Genomic DNA, 14,880 nt, shown 5'->3' with positions numbered 1-14,880 from the left:
TCAAAAAACCAGAATTAAACATTGGCCCTGAATGCAGCCTTTAGGAACGTGCTCTTGCTTATATTTCGTTTTATAATCGAACTCTGAGAATGAAGAGTTTATCTGAGAAATACAGAAGGGCAACCATCCTAAATCCAGGCACTGTTGGCTTTATGAGCATATTAAGCACCCATTACATGGTGCAAAGTATTTATTGCAAATGGGCCTTAGCTACTAAAATGCGTAGCTTCCTTTCATGTTGCGACTAAGTAATTTGAGATCTCTTTGGGCTGAAAATGTACAGAAAGGTTGCATACTGACTGTCAGCAGGGAAAACTGCCATCAAGTCAATGCATGTAACATTCCTCGCAAATTGCAAGCAAGGGAGTACTGGGCACCTGCAGCGCCTGGTCTCTTTCACCACAAACGCCAAGTTTTTCTGAATTGAACTCTGACGTCAAGATCAGTGGTACCTGGTCCCTGTGGAGTTGTGGCACTACTATTTCTGGATTTGTTTTTTAAAGACACTCCCCTGCTAACAGCATCTTTCCATCTCTAACGTCCTTCTCTGCACCAATACTATCTGGTATATTCCTTTCTGTATTGACTTTTACTTACAATATTTAAAACTTCTTTAAAAAGTACAAAAATCAGCTCTAAGAAATTTTAAATCTTGCAATTTATTTTACTTATTAAAATTAAATTAAAGAAGTTTTGAATATTTAATTTCATTTTACTTAGTGAATTGAGTTTTCAGTGAAATTAATTTTAAGAAGTTTTGAATATTACTATTTTATTTTACTTAACAATATATTTTAAGAAGCTCTAAATATAATAATTTTATTTTACTTAATACAATTAGTTTTTAGGGAGTTTTAAATGTTTTATCATACTTTGAGCTCACTGGTAACTACCCAGAGTGTCATAAAACCAGGAACGATAGTCCTTTTTCTAGCTCTGACATCTTTTTTTCCTCACCTTAAGAACCTTACGATCTCCCTTCAGTCCCCCACCCTTTTCTTATTCCTGTTTATCTTCCTCACACAAAAACAATCACAACAAAAAAAACCCACTGTATTTTTAAAATGAAAAGCTGAAAAAAAACCCCAAGCATGTGACTAATCATGAGCAAAACATCTTAATTTAAATCTTGACTCAAGCCTCTGTGGAAGCGTCTAATACCCAGTCCTTACTCACTCTTCAAGGAACCGCCCTGTATTCCACAACCGACCCACATCGTCTTGGGGTTATTTTAAAGAGGCAAGGCATGCTGCCTTATTAACAGAGTGAATTCAGGAAGAAGTGCAGCAGCCTCCTTCTCTGTTGTGTTCGGCAGTGATGAGTAAACTGATCTGGTAAATTTGCAGCTTGCTCACTCTCCGCACAGTGCCCCACTTTTTCACAAAAGCTACTAGTATATGTTTATTGCCTTGGTCTAAATTCCCACAGGCCGCAGAGCATCAGGGCGGCATGGAGTTCTGTGGCCTTGCAGCCCTGCCAGGCCTGCTTATCATTTAACCACAATGCAGCTGAGACTTCCCGAGTACATTCTTTTCTTTTCTACTCCCCCTAAACAGGGAATAAGGCATACTAATGAACTCAACCATAGTTATTTCTCAGTCAACGAAAAATGCCACTTCATTTGTCATGTCAGTATCTGATTCCAAATGACATTTTAATTTTGCTAAAGGAATTGATGAGAAGCTGCCACAGGAAAGGGGGAAAGCTAACTGTTTGAATCCTTGGCCAGCAAGAACCCTGCCATCAGGCTTGCTGGGCATGCCATCTTCAATAGCAGATGGACAGAGCAACTGAGGTTATATTGTGACTGCTATGGCTTTGTTTTGACCATTATTTCTATCAGGAAATTCCTGCAGCCCCCAAGAGAGAATATACTGGGATTCTCACACCACCATTTTTAAACATTCTCCTGAGTTCACAGCAAGGACAGGAAAAAAGTTACCTTCTTATTTATGTCACACTTTTTGCTTTCAAAGTTCTTGTACTAAATTTATCATGTCCTTTTGTGTGATGTTCACATCCACTCTATCCATAGGGTGAGGAAACTGAGGATAGCAGATATTATCAGTGCCCTACTCATGTGCCCTCCCATTCACCATTCTTGAGCTCACTGAAGGCTTCTTACTACAAATACTGGTAACCTGAGGGATTTCTCCAGCTACAGAAATGTGCTCGGTCTTCCCTGGGAAGTGCTTGGGAGTTAATGACTCTGAGGAGAGCCCTCAATGAAGCATACACAGGGTTTCTGGGTACACAGCCAAGCTTCCAGCTTCCTGGCCCTTCAAGGAGGACCTCTTTGAGGAGTGTTCTACAAGGTCTCTCAAAGATCCCTCGTGGGATTGAGCCTCAGGTGCCCACAGCAGTACCCTGCTCATTAACATCCCTGGAATTGTCTTCCTTCCCTGTCTCATGTCCTCACTCCCATACTGGGGCTTCCTGGGCTCACCTCCCACATAAACTACTTGTATCTAAATCCTTGTCTCAAAGTCTGCTTCTGGGAAAGCCCAACCTAAGACACTGGGCCACAGAGAAGATTAATATCTGCTGAATACCACACAGCTACTTAATGGAGAACCAGAGCTGGAACCCAGGACGTTGGACTTCTGGCATATTTACCAGATAAAGTTGCTTCTTGCTGACCACCAGCACTTTATAGAATTGGTCCCAGGACTTCTGGGCAAGAGGAAGACACTATAAACAAAACAAAGTTGTTAGATGACTACTCCTTGCTTTTTAGGAACCCGGTCACTACCGCCAGCAGGAGAAAACAGAAAAATGAAGGGTAGTAATTACCTAGCATGACGAAAGGGACTCCCAGGAAGGTGGAATTGTATTTTCCACCGGTAAGATTGATGATCCCGGCCGCAGTGAGAGTGGCCAGGCTTATGGTCACCAACCCGAGCAGGCCTAGCCAGGGTTTGCTGCGGACGCAGTCCTGCATAGAGCAGCAGAGGATAGCCATGGTGACCACCAGGATCAGGCTGGTGACCAGGTAACGTTCCGATACGCGGCTGGTCTTCTGGAAATCTTCCCTCAGCGAGGAGGACGTGTAAGGGTACATTTTGACTTTGCTGTTGGATTTCTGGAACAGTCGGACGGTGTCACAGAAGCTGGACTCCCACCTCTCGGCCACCATGTCATTGAGACTGTTGATTGACTGTAGGTAGTAGGTGAGCTGGACAGCCTCTGCAGACTTCACCCGGTCCTTGCTGTGCACAGTGACGCCTCCAAGCTGGTGCCCGTTGTACACTGCTCTCCCATCCTTTAAGTGAGTGATAGGGTATGTGATAGCAAAATTGGTCCGGTTGGTGGCCCGAGCATTCTTTAGCTCCTCCAGAACATGCACTATGTCATCCACGATGCAAGTCTTATCGTTATTCAGGATACATATGTGGGCGAACGTGTAATTAAAACCAGGCCTTGGAACCTGGATCCTGGTCACAGCGGCATGCAACTATGGGGAAAAAAAGGAAAGTCAGTGTTTATTACCAAAAATAAGACATTAATAAGTGACATTAGCTCTGTGGATTCAAATATCTCTATTTTTTTGGGGGGGGTCACTGATGCCATCTCTAAGCTAAAGCGTTCAAATGCAATGTTATAACCTTACATCAGAAATGGGTAGTAAGGATGCAAAACACACATTTAACTAGTGGTCCTCACAGTGTGGTCCCTGGAGCAGCAGCATCAGCACAATCTGGGAACTTGTCAGAAATGAAAATTCTCAGGCCCCACCTCAGACCTGGTAAATCCGAATCTCTGGGGTGGAGTCCAGGAATCTGAGTTTTCACAAGCCCGCCGGGGGATTCTAATACAGCTTAAGTTTGAGAAGCTCTGGGTTAAAGTATCAACATTATTTCCACATGTTGGGTTATTTGTAACTCATTTGGTCTATAAATGTCTGAAAATCTTATATACATCGACCATTCACTCTCCCTCCTGAAAGTGTAATGTAAAAAGTGAACTAAGGGGGCCGGCCCTGTGGCTGCGTGGTTAAGTTCACGCGCTCTGCCTCGGCAGCCCAGGGTTTCACAGGTTCGGATCCTGGGCGCAGGCATGGCACCGCTCATCAGGCCATGCTGAGGCGGCATCCCATATAGCACAACCAGAGGCACTCACAACTAGAATATACAACTACGTACTGGGGGGCTTTGGGAGAAGAAGAAGGAAAAAGAAAAAGATTGGCAACAGTCGTTAGCTCAGGTGCCAATCTTTAAAAAAAAAAAAAAGTGAACTAAGGTGCAATTCCAAGTGCAGAGGCCCTCCGCAGCCCTGTCCCTTGCTGCCGATTTGTAGGGCAGCTAAATGATTTCCATCCAATTCAATCATTCCGTGCTGTAAAAGACAAGAGGTTCACCTTGAGGGCCCTTGTATTCTCTGACTTTCCTCGTCTGCTTATATGGGATGTGAGCTGTAACTGCAAGAGCCTGGCTGGGAATCATGCTAAAGTAGCACAGTGCGATTTATTCCACACACCTCGCCTAAGTCAAAGTTGCCATGCCCAGGTTCTGTATGCCTGCAATCAAAGTGCACATGGGAACACAAGCACTCATTTAACAGCCCCGACTACATGCCAGGCACAGTTCTAGGCTCTTTATACAGATTCATCCATTTAATCCTTACAAGAAACTATGAAGTAAGTACAAGCACTAGCCTCATTTTACAGACAAGGAAACTGACACACAGAGAAGCCAAGTCACTTGCCCAAGGTCACACACATACGAGGAGAGAGAGCTGGACTATACCAGGCAGTCTGGCTCCAGAACCCATGCCTCTAGCCCCTCACCATAGGTTGGCAATGCCAGCAACTGAATGAAGGTTCTTGCTAGCAACTAATTCCTGAACTTGTGCTTTTACCGCCCCACCCCTAAAAAATCACAAGTGCTCAAGTTCAGATATATAGGAGTGTGTGTAATCTATAGTCTAAGGTGAGAAAAATAAGGCCTTCTCTCTGTGAAATATTGCTAGTCTGCAAAATGAGACCAATGGTAGACATGTAGTTGAGTGTTAAGTGAATGAGTGCATCTAGGACCGTGCCTAGCACTGAGTGGGCTTTCCCAAGAGCAGAGATAGCCATCATTGCATATCTGATGAATGAAGAAGAACACTTCATGCCTAAAGGGAATAAAGCTTAACATCCAGAGTTGCCATAGTGTGGCTGTGCCGTTATAACTCATAAACATCTGAGCGTCTCCATGACCCTGATATATTTTCTCTTAAATCTGCTCTAGATGGATTATTTGCTAAGACATTTTGCTGTGCATGTGCCAGGGTGAGTGGGATATTTATTATGCTTTTTGAAAATGTCTGAGGTGCACCAGCTGTCAGAGTCCTTTAGTTAGCTCAGAGCATGAGCTGTTAATCCTAATTCTCAGTACTCCCTCCCCTAAATCTCCTTATGGGCACCAACTCCAGGTTCAGGAAACACTTCATTGTATTACGTCCCGTTTAAATATTTTGAGTTCTTTCCTTCATACGCGCACGTGTGCACACACACACACACACACACACACACACACACACACACACTCTTGATTTCCCAGAGATACCTAGGAGACAATTTTCACAAAACTCTAACCATATGCTAAATTTTTGTTTTGATGCTTTGAGATTAATGATGAGCAAAATGCCTTCAGTGGTTTTAAACTGTGAGAATGTGTATTCATCCATTCTTTTCTAAGCATAGCCCAATGAATTTTGATTAAAAGAACTCTTAACTACAAAAAAAAAAAATCAAAAATATAAAAGGTTATTTTGGAGGAGAGAAGAACCAAGAGGAATTTAAAGACAAGACAGAGTTTTGATAAGAGTTAAAAGATACTTTGGGGAAAGATTCAGAATAGGCTAGAAAAGGAGTGGTATTGAAAGCATGCATATGTGTAATATTTAGTGCATTGTTTGTTCCCATGAACAGTCTAATAAATCTCCCTTAGAGTGATTACTAAATATGTCAAGAGAAAAAGATTGCCAAATAAGATGGTGTTAAGCCACAGGGCTGAACCCAATTATAGCAAGGGGATATTTTCCATCCATTCTCTAAGGCGACCCATGCCCTGCTGGGTGCGGAGTTGTAAACTACTTAATGATCTGCCAACTCTGCAGATCTACTGCAATGACCCCTGGGACCACAGACTAAAGAAAAGGACACTATGTTAACTCCTGTATCACCACATCATAGGAAGGAGGCTTGGAAAATGAGAATGTTACTGAAGTTTGAGAGGGAAGGTTTCTTAACTCTCAGTACCAGAGCTGCTGTGAGATGCAGCTGCTTTGAATTTCTGATGGAGAGGTGGGTAGATAGAACATGTGTTACTCTTGCCTCTGAGTGGCAGGGAAATGCTGAGTGACAAAGCAGCCAGAGAGGAGGTGGCTGAGGCCACCCACCTGGCAGGGAGAGTCTGTGGGATTCTACTGTGGGATAAGAGGTGAGAATACAATAAGAGACATGGGAAAGGAGAATCTGTGACTTCTGAAACTACTCAGTTCTGATCTTTGGTTCTTACAACTACACATCAAGTACACACACAATCTACTCTTGGCTGTCCACATAGCCATGGGCAGACACACTGCACATGTTACCTGGACATCTACCTGTATCAGGTTTTAGAAGGCACTAGTGTGCTTTCCTAAAGGAGCCCCAACCAGCACAGTAGAGACATGAGTAGGTCTCCTTAGATATATTCACAGCGAAAAAAGGAACCCAGAGTTCGAAGCTATGCTTTTTTGGGCTTTATACTTACTTTTAATTTCTGCAGTGAAAAAGAAAAGGTAAAAATGTTGACAACTTAATTTACAGTGATTTCATCTTTGCCTTTTTATTTTTAAAGGTATGCTTTTTGGTGAGGAAGATTGGCCCTGAGGTAACATGTGTTGCTAATCTTCCTCTTTTGTTTTCTCCCCAAAGCCCCAATACACAGCTGTATATCCTAGTTGTGAGTCATGCTAGTTCTTCTATGTGGGCTGCTGCCACAGCGTGGCTTGATGAGGGGTGTGTAGGTCCGCACCCAGGATCTGAACTGGCGAACCCTGGGCTGCCAAGAAGAGGATGTGAACTTAACCAATGGGCCATGGGGCCAGCCCCCTCACCTTTGCCTTTAAATTAATCCTTGCTCTTGGGGGCAGAATAGGGAAAGACAGACAGGAAGACATCAAAACATGGTCGTGAAATGGTGACCATGACACCTCAGTCCACAAAATGGACAGCCTCAATTCACACAAGCTTGTTACTGAGCTAAGCAAGTGACCCTCTTCTCAGAAAAGGAGGGGAAAATGACAAAGTAACAGTTCGGACCCTTCATGTAGTCTGAATCTGTCTTGTGAATCAACATATGATCCATGTTTCTATAAAAATGTATAGCTTTTGGATTATTCCCTCAACACACATTCAGTGAGTACTCATTAAATCTACTGTGTTGTCAATAATAGGATAATTTCCCCGAATTTAGGGTGCTCACACTCACACATGGAAAATCACACACATAAGAGATACAACATCGAAAAGAAAGGAAAGATCCTAACAGTAGACACCACCAAGAGCTCTGTACCAGTAAAGCCTAATCCAGTGGCAATCCCGATCACAACATTTTTTATTATTGTATTTGCTGCCAAAGAGGCCAGAACTGAATGTTAAATTGAGATTCATTCTAAGGCTCTGAACATATTGTTTAAATTGTTAGCTTCTTTGCTCTCCTCACCCCTCAGGTTAAGGATGATGATAGTAACAAGTCTGCTAAGTAATTTCTATGCAGTTTTAAAACTTTATTCAATATAAGACTCTATGGAAATGATTAAATCATTATTCCCATTTTATAGCTGGAGCAATTGAGGCCTAGAGAATGTCAGTAACTTACCTAAGATGACTCAGTAAGTAAAGGGCAGATGCAGGATTCTAAATCAGGCCTCACTCCAGAGTGGGACACTTAGCCCTAGACCAGCACGACTTTAGAACTTGAGTGAGGATGAAGAAGTGTCAGCCCACCTGGTTCAAACGACCGGCCATGGATATGACTGAGCTGTAGGGCGGCCACACTTGGGGATCTGGGTCCGTCAAGAGAGATCAGAAATAATCCAAACAGGCAAACCTCATCTTTAGACGGCAACATTACATGCCAATATTAACAGGTAATGAAGGGGATGGGTTTTGAGCTTACTGACTTTTCTTGTTCTCCATCCAGCCTCTGTAGTTGCCAAATAAAACTGTTCAAAGACAGGCTTACCAAGAAAAAAGGCCGTGGAGCACAATAGAATCCAGTGATACGAAGTTTTGGCTTCAAGTCTGGCTGCTTAGGTAGGAGTGTCAGAGACCCTAGGAATGTCACTCTACTTCTTGAGGTCTCAGATTTTTCAGTAAAAAAGGAGGTTTGTTTAGCTAATCTTTACAGACAGATCTTTTTGGTTCTAACACGACGTAATTCTAAGATGAGTGACATCCATAAACTATACAATCAGATCCTGGGTGAGAGAAAGTTAACTTAATAAATATCAATTTGAGATTTATTATGTCTGCTTGAAGTATGCTTTTCCAACACATTGAAGTTCTTTTTAGGTCAATGACATCTGATAGTAGATGAAATCCAGAAAGAAAACCAGAGAGTAGGGAAAATAGGTTTACAGAAAAAAAAAGGTTCCCTTCTCCGAGTGATTTCCCGTTCTCGGGAGGCACTGGCTCTTATAATCCCCTTCTGCCAGAGCCTGGGACAAAGCCAGTGTGTGCTGCCGGTCACGACAGGCCAGAGTCTAATTTCCTCTCTGCCTCTCCTTGGCACACTCAGATCTTCCTCAGAAGACAGCAGGGGCACCTTGTAGAGGAGAGTACAGAAGGGATCTGTGGGGAAGGAGGTGTCTGCTCCTGAGCAGTGATTAACATAGGAAAAATACCTGTGGGTTCAGAGGATCTTTTACAATACCTTTCAGTTCCTTTTGTATTTGTTTCTTGTTGAAAAGGGGGGGGAAGTAAGGCAGGAAGCCCACTCAGCCAGGCAGGGCAGTTAACACCTCAAGCTGTCCCCCAGCAATCTCACCTGTGAGGGGAGACTCAGAGGAAGTGGGGGCTCCCCAGATCCCCAGGGGGAGTCAGTGTGATGATATCACCTTTATGGGCTGTCTTCCCTTCCTTGTCTCACCTTCCCGCCCCCTCCTTCCACCACTCCCAAATAAGCTGCATACATTAAAACAATTTAAAAAGGGAGGTTGTGGGTTTGCCTTTCTGACCTACATCATTTGCCCCCAAATATTACCTTCAAGATGACACTAAATCAAAATCGCTTAAAAAATGCTTTCAAGGAATATCTGCTTTTCACCCCCAAATAAAATGTTTTCTTCACTGAATCCCTCCAAATTCCAGGTCTTGATCTGGGTCTATATTCTGCCACTGTAAATGGGTAGGAACTGACTGGCAAGGTATCCTCACCCAGGACACAAGCAAACACCTTGAAGTGGATGGATCTGGTCTCCGCAGTTCATCAATTACGCTAGCTCCCTCAGTGTTATGTTCTGTCTTTGCATGATCTCACTCTCACCCACTCTCTTTCCTCTTCTTTTAATAGAAATGCATTACATCAGAACACCAGAAGTCGCAAGTTGGGGATTGTTACCGTGATTCATTTGTAGTGCAGCCAAAAGCAAGTTAGTCATCCCTTAATAAGTGAACAGAAATATCATTCTGCCTTTGAAACATTACATGTTTGGAGGACACCAAATTTAAGCTGTGGAGATAGTCAAACAAGTGACTATCTATCCACACGCTTCATCTGTACATGTGTGCCTGGTGTCATGCTGACCTGCTCCAGTGACAAAAGACAAATGATTACCTGTGTCAGTACTGTAGTGCCAGTGCAGGTCTGGGAGAGTGGAATGTTTCTGTTTTTCTCCTTGCTTTACCAGGGGGTAAACACTCTCATTGCGGGTGTTGACACTAAAAAGCAGCCAAGACAGCCTCACATTGTAATTCCCTGAACAGGCTGTTTGTCTTTGCAGCCTTGGCTGAAAAAACAATGCAGCTTTGGATTTGAAGCAAATAAATATGAGATTTCTGAAACAAAAAATAGTAATGATGAAGGAAAAAGCAGCTACAACATCTCGTGGCAACTTTTGCCTGATTCCATGTTGGTCTGGAGAAGAAAGAATGTGGTGAGCCACAGGTCTAATACTTTCTTTTCCCCCATAATCTGGGAGAAAATTTCACTTGGTCTCGATTGCAAAAAAAAAAAAAAAAATTCCTTGATATCATGAAGACCCCTGGAAATCTGTAAAGTTAAACTTTCTGATTAGAATGGTTATTTTTTAATCCTGCTGTCCTCACTTGACTATCAAGGTTAAGCTTAAACTCTGGTTGAGCAAGTTTGTGGGTCATGAGATTTGCTGGGTAACTTTAAAAGGACAGGATGCTCTCAGAAATGGGAAAATGTTAGAACTGACTGGCTAAGAGGCAAAGAGAGGTCCCAAGAAGCCAAACGCCTGGGGAACAGGCAGCAGCCATTTTAAGACTTGGTCAGGAGACCACAAATAACTATGCAAGGGACAGAAAAGACAGGATGTCAAGGACATCCACGTCTGGAGAAGAACTGTGGACCTGAGTGGGAAGAGCACTGGATCAGGAGTCAGAAGACTTCAGTTTGAGTCCTGGTTCTGTGTCTTGCTGGTCACATGAGTTAGAGATTTAAAAATGCACTTTTGAAAACATATATCATGCCGCTTCCCTGCTCTAAATCCTCCAATGGTTCCCCATTGTGCCGAGAGCAAAACCCAAGTCCCAACTGTAGCCAACAAGGTGGTATATTACCCTTGCTGATCTCTCCAAACGCCTGTCTCAACAGGCCCCAGTCACGCTGCCCATCTTTTGATTTTGCCTAGGATGTATTTCTTCCAGATAGCCTCACTTGCTTCACTCTCCCGCTCAAGTGTAATCATTTTCCCTGATCCTACCCCAATTTAAAAGATGGCATCCCTTGCCATCACCATCATCTTTGCTTGTTTTAAATTTTCCATGGCACCAATTATGGCATGACATTAAGTTATCTGTTTCTTTTGTTTCTTTGTTCAGCTGCCCCCGCTAGAATATGAGTTGTGCCATGCTGCAGTGTTGGTCTGTTTGGTCTGCTTCTACATCTCCATTGTCTAGAACAGTTCCTGGAACACATACTCAACGGTTATGGATTAAACATATGAATATAATAATCTTGTGAGTGGATGGATTTTAGTCTGTCTCATGGACATGATGAGGGCCAAATGAAGTGATGGATGTGCATGCGTTTTGTAAACTCTAGGGCTACACAAATGTAGTTATTACACGGCAGGGCAGCATGGAATGGTATCTCGTCTGGTTAGTGTCTTACAGCTGTCTGGACATAACCCTAGAATTGATTCCTGATGCTCCTGGAGGCCCTGAGCTTTCCGGGGATTGGACAACATGTACTTTAGTGGGAAGGACATGGGTTAGGAGGTCAGAATTCCACAAGTTCAAATCCTGCCTCTGTTAAGTTCTAGCAATGGGAGTATAGCAGACACAGCTGGGCCATGCCCCTATCTCTTCACCACTTCAGTGCATGCCTGCCCTACTTCCAGCCTGATGTGGAAATACTGGGGCATTAACATACTATCTCAATCCCAAGCGGCCTGGACCAATGGCTAAAAATAGTTTGTGTATAAATAGCCCAGCTCCCATGTCCCCAAGGTGGGATGACTCTCCGGCATGTGTTCCTCACTGTTTCCCAGAGTTCCCTAGCAGGATTAGGCTCCATTTGCCCACAGAGTAACTGGCTTGACAATGTCCCTATAACTTACTGCCTCGCTTCCCTATCTCACATTGCCATCCCCTTACCAGTGCTTCCTGGGGTTGTCTTGCAAATATACTACTTGTATTGAGTCCTGGACTCTGGGTCAGCTTTTGGGGGAACCAAACTAAGAGAATGACTTAAGGCATTTAATTCCATTTCATTATCTGTAAAATGGGGTAAACCTGACCTCACAGGGTCATTATGAGGATAAAGTGTGATAACATATAAAGGGTGTCTGGCCTGGCATTTAGTATTGGGTTAAACCATATGAAATTGCCATTTCTACAGGTGAAAAAGTGTTTCACTATCGGCAATTTTATGTGGTTCACCTAACTGACCTTCAGTGAGGGTCTGTTCTTCCTTCCTCCTAGCCCCTCCTCCTGTCAGAACTGGAGCTCCCCTAGAGGGGTTTCAGACAATTTTATTCGGTTTCCAAGAGACAGTCTGGTGTTACCAGGACAGGCTTTTAAGAAAAAGACAACAGTTTTGTGCCAGGAAAAATCTCACATATCCACTCATTCCCTTTTCCACAAGCAAAAACAAAGCTGCAGATAATGTGGGTATGAGCCCTTGCATGCAACTGGAATTCACACTTAAGCATTTTCAGCTTAAGAAAAAAAATAAAATGCCATATAACTCACATCCCTGAAATATTTGAAACTGTAAATAATTAATAACAATGTTAAATCTACAAAATTATGAACAAGTGTCTCCATCAGATAAGCTCCTTGGCAATTTTTTTCCTTCAAAAGATTCACTAAGTTTCTAATGAGCACTGAGCTTGAGAACCATGAAAATTATGGCTGATGAAAGAAGAAACAAGAAAAAAGTTCCACCTAATGACATGGTAATGGCACTCCTGAATGATGGACCGTGAGCTTTACAAGAGCGAGTCCTTGATGTAATTCATAAAAGTGTGTCACCTGATAGTGCATTCTTTTTCCTGGAAATAATTTTTTCCGTTCTCAAGGTTCTCATACAAAGTTACTGACCTTAAAAATTACAGGAGTGTCTCAGCTGCTGCCTTCTTCTCCAGATCTGAAAAGAGGTCTTATAGAGCAAATGGTCAAGGCTATGATAGTTTCTGTGATTCAGCTTGCCAGGGCCTTGACCTTTCTGGGAGGTGTTAATATTGGTGGCATAGTGTGACGTGGAGAAGAAAGACTGCCTGGGCTCAGTTGTCAGATTTAGCACTTAGTAGCTGTATGATCCTGGACATTGAGATGTTACTTAACAGCTCTCTCTGTGCCTTGGTTTCCTCATCTGTAAAATGGGGACAATAATGGTACCTATCTCATTAGGATTGTTGGAGGATCAATGAAAATTTATTGTAAACTACTCAATATAGTCTCTGACACACAAGTGGTACCCAGTAAAGGTTTGTTAGCAAAAACAAAATGAACAAGCAAAAAAACCCATTTTTCTCTTGCCTTGTCCCCCTTAGCTTGTTTTTCTTTAACTGATAGAACCTCCTCAGTTCTTGAAAAATATATTTAATGAAATGTAAAGGTGACAGATTTTTGCTCACATCTTTACTGAGAGATGAATGAGTAAATGAGGTTAATAGCATGCGTCAATACACATATTTGAAGAAAGTAGCTGGATAGTACGTGTTTAAAAGTTGGTACTCCTAAATCAAGATTAAGCTCCCAGCCTGAAATCATCCCATCTTTTTCAGGTTAGCTGCCCCAGCAGATTACTGGGCACATCAGTAGGGAAGGGACCAGGCAGGGACCAGGCAGGGAACATGGTGGGGGTGAAACAAGGAAACTAAAAGATATTGAGTGCTTACATAGTGGTGGGCTTTGTACAAAGAATGCTGCTTCTGTTCTCTCATTCAATCCTCACAGCAACTCAGGGAGGTAGATGTTATATCACATTTACAGTTGAGGAAGCTGAGCCTCAAGGAGCTTAAACAACTTGCCCACGGTCACAAATTTAGTAAGTGGATCAGCCAAGATTTAAATTCTAGGCTCAGAAGACTGCCCCCTAATGGAAGTTCCTTTGGCAAAGTAGACTTTACCCCCTAATTTCTCTGCTTTGGCCATTTGGATATTGATAAACTTGTTATGGGGTGTTCTGCTTAAGCACAGTCAAGCCTCAGCATGAGATGGTTAGCAGCAGTTATGAGTTAAAATTGGTGATGATGTAGCAAAGTCAAGGGGTCAAACATAACAAAGCAGCCTAGAAGGAGCAGCAAGACTGACTGTACTGAACAGTGAGGCCCTATGACAGAGAACTCAGAGAGAAGCCATAACTCCGTTACCAATGATGAGCACATGCAACCAGTTGGAGACGAGGAAAACAGATGTGCGAAGAGACAAGACTGTCATCAGTCCAAATAACATCCTTTGCATCTTATATGTTTCTTATATGACTCTCCCCTCAATACACACAGAAGGAAAAAGAAAAAAAATACTTTATAGAACATATTAGTGAAAAGGGCTGGCAATTTGTGGATTTATTGCAAAACATCAGATTGAAGTTGTGGGTGCTAACGGATTTTGGGTATCACCCCTCCTCAAAGGCAGTTTAACACTAGAATATATCTGCTCCATGAGGACAAGGACTGTTTCACTCCATCCTGTATCCCTGGCACACAGAGGAAGCCCAACAAAGATGTGCTGACTGAACCTTCAGTGTTTGCTCCTTCTTGCCAATTTATATTTTCTCTGGTGACATTAAATGATACTTCATTTGTACCCAAAGGCTACTGTGCTACATGCATATCATTTCCATCTTAAATAAACAGATGACATTGGATTTAGTCCTGTTGCTTACACACTGCAGACAAATGGCTGATCTCATTAGACAAATGGATATGGTTAGACTATAATCCAAAAAATATAAGAGTAGAGAAACAATTTAGGTAGGAGATTGGGTACTGAAATAATTATGTGTTATGCTTAATTATAGAGTAGTTTGAATTTTTCTTGTGTATTTGTTTGTTGGATTTCTTTTTTTGGAGGGGAAAAGTTTTTTAAAATACAGAAAAGTTTAGAGACTAATATAAAAACTCCCATGTATCTATATCCAATGTCATGTCTATCTGAAGATTCTGCCCCTGCTGCTAATGCCCTCGGTGGGTAGGGTGACCATATAATTT

At 42.5% G+C, this 14,880-nt stretch overlaps 1 protein-coding gene across 1 annotated transcript in view; it reads right to left on the bottom strand.

The window, feature by feature from the left end:
• Positions 1-14,880, bottom strand: part of PTCHD1 (patched domain containing 1) — a 55,230-nt gene that overhangs the window by 13,979 nt on the left and 26,371 nt on the right. The window contains exon 2 of the mRNA XM_014867866.3: positions 2,794-3,454. Within this exon, the coding sequence (XP_014723352.3) occupies positions 2,794-3,454 (661 nt within the window). The remainder of the gene's footprint in view (positions 1-2,793; positions 3,455-14,880) is intronic.

This window comes from Equus asinus, chromosome X (genome assembly GCF_041296235.1).
Source record: "Equus asinus isolate D_3611 breed Donkey chromosome X, EquAss-T2T_v2, whole genome shotgun sequence".
Lineage (NCBI taxonomy): Eukaryota > Metazoa > Chordata > Mammalia > Perissodactyla > Equidae > Equus > Equus asinus.
The sequence above is the reverse complement of the archived record's forward strand: the minus strand, read 5'-3'. Positions and strand labels throughout refer to the sequence as shown.